Source organism: Haliotis cracherodii, unplaced genomic scaffold (genome assembly GCF_022045235.1).
Source record: "Haliotis cracherodii isolate W230 unplaced genomic scaffold, xgHalCrac1.p SCAF_10, whole genome shotgun sequence".
Classification (NCBI taxonomy): Eukaryota; Metazoa; Mollusca; class Gastropoda; order Lepetellida; family Haliotidae; genus Haliotis; species Haliotis cracherodii.
Genome location: NW_027266265.1, coordinates 36376548 through 36383246, shown reverse-complemented (window position 1 = coordinate 36383246; position 6699 = coordinate 36376548). Strand labels below are relative to the sequence as shown.

The following is a 6699-nucleotide window of genomic DNA, read 5'->3' as shown; positions in this document are numbered from 1 at the left end:
GTATTTCACTGCTGACGAACATGAAGGAAAAACGAGAAATTGACAATCTCTTTGGAAGTGAAGACCAACGCTTTGCATACTAGGATGCACCTGAAACATGAAATGAATATCGTCACTGCAAGCTCGTAATTCAAAAATACGACAAAAAATAAAACAGCAATTATATCTAATTGAAACAACTTTGCAGTGTAAAATTACCTTCGTCGTACAGGGACTCTTCTATGATAGGAGATTGAAAAGTTAAAATCCGGGCAAATTATAATTATTTTCACTCATTTGCAGAGAATCACAATGTGTTTTTTTTTCTACATGATACATGTGGAAACTTACTATAAATTAATCCATAATGCCACACTATTCACATATAACAAGGACGTACTTAATTCATATTTTAGTGTTAACTTTCAACTTCCGGTGATACAATCCGTGAAAACATTCGGTCAACAAAATGGCGTCAAGGTTGTGGAGATCCTTGCGACCTATCGCAACAACTTTAATACGGAATCATGGTAAATAAATTGAATACTATTATTTGTCATGTTCTCTTCCCCATCGTCTACTGTTCGCAAAGCAAAAGTTGCGATGCATGAATCATGTTAATTATTGTTCATGTTTCCTGCAAACATGGCAAATAGATTCAGCATAAGCATTTTACAATTTTGCGGTGTCTGAAAATCATTAGTACTGTATTAGAACCTGGTAATTGTTGGTGTCAGAATGGTTATTGTTAGTGTGACACCCATGAAGCAGGTACAGTGCATGCTTTGTACTGAGATAAGTGCCACGTGAAAAATGGCAGGGTAAATTACAATCTTTGTCCATATATATTTTGGACAGTGGTTCCCATCCATCACCAGCTGATCACTTATTACAATGTTACACCTCAAGCTGCGTGGCTCTTGATGTAATATGTCATCCCCACCACAGAGTATGTTTACTATAATGATTATCATGTCCACTCTTGTTTATTGACACAAATGGGCCAAAGCATGACAATCCGCCCTGTCAACATTGGGGCTGCAATATCCTGCGTAGAATAGGTCTTCAGCAATGCATACTTACCGTAAAAGGCGACTATGCTTGTTGTAAGACGGGACTGACAGGATTGGGTGGTCAGGCTCACTGACTTGGTTCATGCATGTCATCGATCCCAATTGCGTGCATCGATGCTCATGATGTCAATCACTGGATTATCTGGTCCAGACTGGATTTTTTACAGACCGCCGTCATACAGCTGAAATATTGCCAAGTGTGACGTAAAACAACCAACCAACCTTAGTGCTGGTAACAATATCTGATAATGACTGGTCCCTATTGATCAAGCGATTGGCTTGCAAGGTCATGTATCAGGGCAGTTGTACTAAGTGCTGCCAAGGGCAACTGGTTGCCCAGTGGTCTAAGGGTCTGCTTTGCTGTGCAGAGTTTTGTCCCTTGGGCAAGCAAGAACCTATGATTGTGGGTTCGAATCCCGGTTTGCCTAGATTATGTTTCCTGGTTCATCAGCACCATATCCGAAGGCATACTTTCATTCAGAATCAAATATTATTTCATGCTAAATAGCAACAAACCCCTTAATTTCAAACACTTGTTAATATGATTGTCACACTTTCAGCATTTTAAAGTATGTGGGTTATTGTCAGTGATATATTTTCAGCCGTCTCCCGACCAGCGGTTCTGGCTCCTTCACGGTGGATGACAAGTGACGTCAAAGAAACAAGCCGTAAGTGTGAAGTAAAGGTCTCTGAGCATGCAGTCTTACATACATCACTTGTGGTAGAGTACTGTCTCCATCTGGATCGTGAAACCACCACCATGGTCTAGGGTCTAGAGTGACTGCCCAGAGAGCAGAAAGTCAGCAGTTCAAGGGACTTGATCATGTTTTTATTTAAGAATTGACTCCATTATTTTTATGTAAAATATTGTGTGCAAACTGTGTATGTTGATTTATACACAATGTGAACACTGCTGTATAAACGTTAATACATATTGAAGTCTGTTCTTATTAATAAATATGTCCACAATAATAACTTCAGACTGCTTATTTAATCATTACACACAGAAAACAGTACAAAATCAGTGACATCATTCAGTAATAATGCAACACCGTCCCATTCTGTTATCAGCCAGTAGTCAGTTTGTGGGCTTGGCCTCATTTATTTTGGGTTTTTGGATCTATTGCTTGGTTAGCCACTCAAATGCCAAGGAGTTACTTGCAATTTATTTTTAAGTTTTCGGCCAAATCCTATTCAATATTTGTTATTCCCACATTGTTAATTTGGACATATTGTTTATGTACTGAAGGAAATCAAATCGTGACTGGGTAATTACATTCCCACAATAACTACATTAGTATAATAATTACATGTATCAATCCAGCAGCTGCTATCGTAAGATCCCATGTATCGTATGAAGTGTATCTTAAGCCACTGCAGGGGCGGTCGGGTAGCCTAGTGGTTAAAGCATTCGCTCGTCACGCCCATTTCTGGTGTCCCCTGTCGTGATATTGCTGGAATATTGCTAAAAGCGGCGTAAAACCATTCTCACTCACTCACTCACTTAAGCCACTGCATGTTTTATCTATGACTGAAGAATAAAACATGTTGTTTCCACAGCTACAATACGTCCAACTAACGCTGTGGTCCAGCAACACTTGAAGGACTTTGGTCAGTATGTTGCTGAGTGTATTCCCAAGTATGTCCAGCAAGTGGAAGTGACCAATGGGGATGAGCTGGACATTATGATTCATCCAGATGGAGTTGTCCCGGTCCTCACCTTCCTCCGAGATCACACCAACGCACAGTACCTCAACGTAGCAGATGTTGCTGGCATGGACGTCCCCACAAGAGAGTACAGATTTGAGGTGGGTCCAGTTCTCAACTGCACCATCCTACACTCACAGTTTTAGTAAAGAAAATATGTTAAAACTATAGTCCAGAGGATCTTTACTTCTCTGGTCCTTGGTGCGGTAGGGTAGCCTGGTGGTTAAAGCATTTGCCCATCACCGAAGGCCCATGTTCGATTCCCCACTTGGATACAATGTGTGAAGCCTGTTGTCCCCTGTCATGGTATTGCTGGAATATTGTGAAAAGAGGCTTAAAACCATACTCACTCACTCCCCGGTACTCAGCACCCGTGAAGATCTGGGGTAGAATAGGTCTTCAGCAGTCTTTGTAAGAGGCAATGAGGATTACCATCACTGAAGTTGTACTGAATTTTTAGTCTCAGGACTAGCGTACTGGCATCAATTTCAAAGGCTGCATTTATGGTCTATTTGAAAGACCTGTGAAACATAGACTGGTCGAATTTGGTTTCAGAATTTGACAAAGGTCAGCATGGGTCAAGGTCAGCATTTAAGTTTTTGTAAAACATGGTTTTATCATTGTCAGTTCCTGAGGCACAGTTACCTTTACAGGCAAGAAACTACATTCTTTGCAAAGGATACATACATACACCCGAAACACAAGTGTCAAAACATGTGGTGTCACCCTTGGCAAATTGCTTAGTTCCGACAGTCCAATGTCCCTCTGTTCAACCAGCAGGGAATGAGTACGCAATATGTGAGGTGAATGTAACACTCTAGCGTCCGTAGGCAGCTTGAGTTGTATACTCCCCAGGGAGTTGAGAATGATAACCAGAATGCAAACAGATCCTATGGTTTGGGAACAAATAAAACCTCATTTGAGCAGATACTAGTACCTGGATACCTGCGGTATATACGTGTATAATGATAATAAAAATGATGCTGATGTTACTTAACCTGAACGTGCTGAACATTGTTTGAAGAGTGAACTATTGTGATATTTGCTGAGTTGACTCTATTGGGTTTCAGATTATTTATAACTTGCTGTCTCTCCGCTTCAACTCCCGCGTGCGAGTGAAGACCTACACAGATGAACTGACCCCACTGGACTCCTCCTATGAGGTTTTCAAAGGCTCCGACTGGTACGAGAGAGAGGTAAGTGTCAGGTTCACACCAAGTTTTGTATATATTACCCTTTCAACATGCCATAAGCATAAGAGTTGAGGTAGAAATATCCAGTGGAAGATTTAACAGCAAATTTGTATGTAGCCAGTAGGGCTTGCTCCTTGTATAACTTACTGGCCTTCTCCAAACAAACTGGCCCTTGTCCAAACTAACTGCCCTACAACTATATTGTGGAGGCTGCAAAGAGTCCGAACCTGAGGTCGCATTGCCACCTTGTAGGTCTCTGAAAGTTTTAGAACGCCTCACCCCTGAAATGCCTTTTTCTGCACTCTGAGATTAACCCTTGGCTTCCATTTGCTTCGTTTCATGGTGATTTGTGAGCAAATAAAGATGTTGTTGTACATAACATTACAAAAAGGCGTCTGGTTGCCATTCTACTGAGATGATCGACATGTATCTTTCTTTGAATTAACCATTCACACGACCTCATCCCCCTAAATATTTTCTCATCAAAATTACATGATTCATGAGTGAATGAATGAATGACTTTATTTCGTAAGGGGGCCACCGGCTTATTATAAATTGTTCATTAATCGGTATCCATTGTAACGATGGAGCGCCAGATGATAACAGAGTATATAAAACTAACAATGGTCAAAAAATAGAGCAGATCATACTAAAAAGATCATTTCTTGTCCACAGGGGTTTGTCCCAACCAATTACTTTATATGAAATTGTTTACAGTGCATAAATAAACAATGAAGCTTTGGAAAGTATCAGTAGTTATTTACAAAATGATTCACGAGTAGTTTGCAGTCAAAAAAATGAGAAGGGGTGACATTTTGACCAGCCAGACGGGCCATCTACTTTACGTTTCAGCATGCCCTTTGTAATCTTGACCACAGGCCAGTGGTGTGGAATGTTACTCATGCTTTCAGTCACTGGTTTGGCGGATCTGGGACATCGTGATATAACTTGTATATTGTCTACAGAAGCTGTTAACAGCACAGCAATAACTCACTTGTTGTCATATATACAATCAATACAACAAGCATCAGTACAACATGTACAAGCAGCTACTCACATGTACACCGTGGTGCCAGATATATTCATTTTCATGCTGCTGCATATACGTGTCGGTATTTCTTTTGGAATATTTTCATGTTGACATTTTACTTTGCTGCACTCAGCAATATTCCAGCTATATGATGGTGGTCTGTAAATAATCCATTCTGGACCAGACAGTCCAGTGATTGATATCATGAGCATCGATCAACCCAATTGGGATATGATGACATGCATGAACCAAGTCAGCGAGCCTGACCACCCGATCCTGTTAGTCGCCTCTTACAACAAGCATAGTCGCCTTATATGGCAAGCATGGTTTCTGAAGACCTATTCTACCCCGGGTCTTCATGGGTCGACACACTATGTGTTGATACTGGTTTTATGAAGCATGTAAATGGCAGTTTGTGTATTTCAGATCTGGGATATGTATGGTGTGTTTTTCGCCAACCATCCTGACCTCAGACGTATCCTCACAGACTATGGCTTTGAAGGCCATCCATTCAGAAAGGACTTCCCTCTCTCTGGTTATGTGGAGGTAAGCCATTGTCTTCAATCTGCATTTGGTTAAGTTTTTTAGCATCACAAAATAATAAACAAAAGAAGCATTAGGAAACGATTATTATCAGATGTGCTTTTTTTTGTATTATCAAGAAATGTTGTATTGTGCTTGGGATTAGGTGCCTCACTCTGAGAGTGTGGATTTGAATCCCGGATGGGACTCAACTCAAAAAAGTATTAGAATTGGTACTTTCCTGAGAAGATGTTATTCCAACATAACATTTGTGACGTTGGACCACTTTCTAAATGGCATTTTGTTTTCATAGCTAACGGCCATGCGAGCCATGCAAATTTACACATACATGTATCAGAGGGGTATACAAAGTACATGATCTTGACCACCAGTTGTCGTACTTCCATTTTGTGGAAGCCTCGGTGGCTGAGTGGGTTAGATTGCTGACTTTGTGTGCTGGCACCGAGATGCATCTCTCTGAGAGTGTTGGTTTAAATCCCAGATGGGACTCAAGTTAATAAAGTAATAGTATTTATCCCAGATATAAGATTTGTTACATTGGACCACTTTCTAAATGGCATCGTGTATTCTTAGTTCATATTGACATTCACTCTTCTGAAATGGAGGCACGGGTGGTACAGTCATCTAAGGCGCTGCCATTTGCTGTGCAGAGTTGCACCAGACCCGTACTAGTGGGTTTCACACAGTGTTAAATATCTAAGACCTGTATCTACTCAGTCTTTTCTTGCACATCATGCTGTTTCATGCTGTGATGACATACTGTTCAAATCAGCATCAAACTCCCTCTCTCCCTCCCTCCCTCACTCACTCACTCACTCACTCACTCTTCTTGGCACAACAGGTACGTTACGATGATGAAGCAAAGCGTGTGGTCATCGAACCTATAGAGATGAGCCAGGAATTTAGGAAGTTTGAATACGCCACCCCCTGGGAGACGTTCGGCCCTTTCAACAAGGCCAACAAGGAAGAGGTTCCCATCAAAGACGCCCCGGCACCTGAGAAGTGAAACGTTATCTGTAGTAGGAAATCTGCTCTTTGTAAATATGCGTGACCTGTTCTAGAGGTGAAAGTTTCGTTCACGCTGGTTTCATCCGGGGCCATGGGGAGGCTTCATAGATGAGACGCCTGTTGATGTTTAGGATGTACATAAACAAAAGGTGAATTAAACATCTTA

The 6699-nt window shown here is 41.1% G+C and overlaps 1 protein-coding gene across 1 annotated transcript; it reads left to right on the top strand.

The window, feature by feature from the left end:
• Positions 1-432: 432 nt before the first annotated feature.
• On the top strand, positions 433-6699 carry LOC139449973 (NADH dehydrogenase [ubiquinone] iron-sulfur protein 3, mitochondrial-like). Its single transcript, XM_071231590.1, has 6 exons — positions 433-509; positions 1655-1720; positions 2613-2860; positions 3830-3955; positions 5409-5528; positions 6367-6699. The coding sequence occupies exons 1-6, from the start codon at positions 449-451 to the stop codon at positions 6529-6531; spliced, it is 786 nt and encodes a 261-aa protein (XP_071087691.1). The 5' UTR covers positions 433-448; the 3' UTR covers positions 6532-6699.

Excerpts from the sequence above, each read along its gene's own strand:
- LOC139449973 (XM_071231590.1), top strand. The coding sequence starts at position 449 with ATGGCGTCAAGGTTGTGGAGATCCTTGCGACCTATCGCAACAACTTTA. Across the intron at positions 2,861-3,829 it reads CAAGAGAGTACAGATTTGAG|ATTATTTATAACTTGCTGTC; the intron begins GTGGGTCCAGTT and ends ATTGGGTTTCAG. Across the intron at positions 3,956-5,408 it reads CCGACTGGTACGAGAGAGAG|ATCTGGGATATGTATGGTGT; the intron begins GTAAGTGTCAGG and ends TGTGTATTTCAG.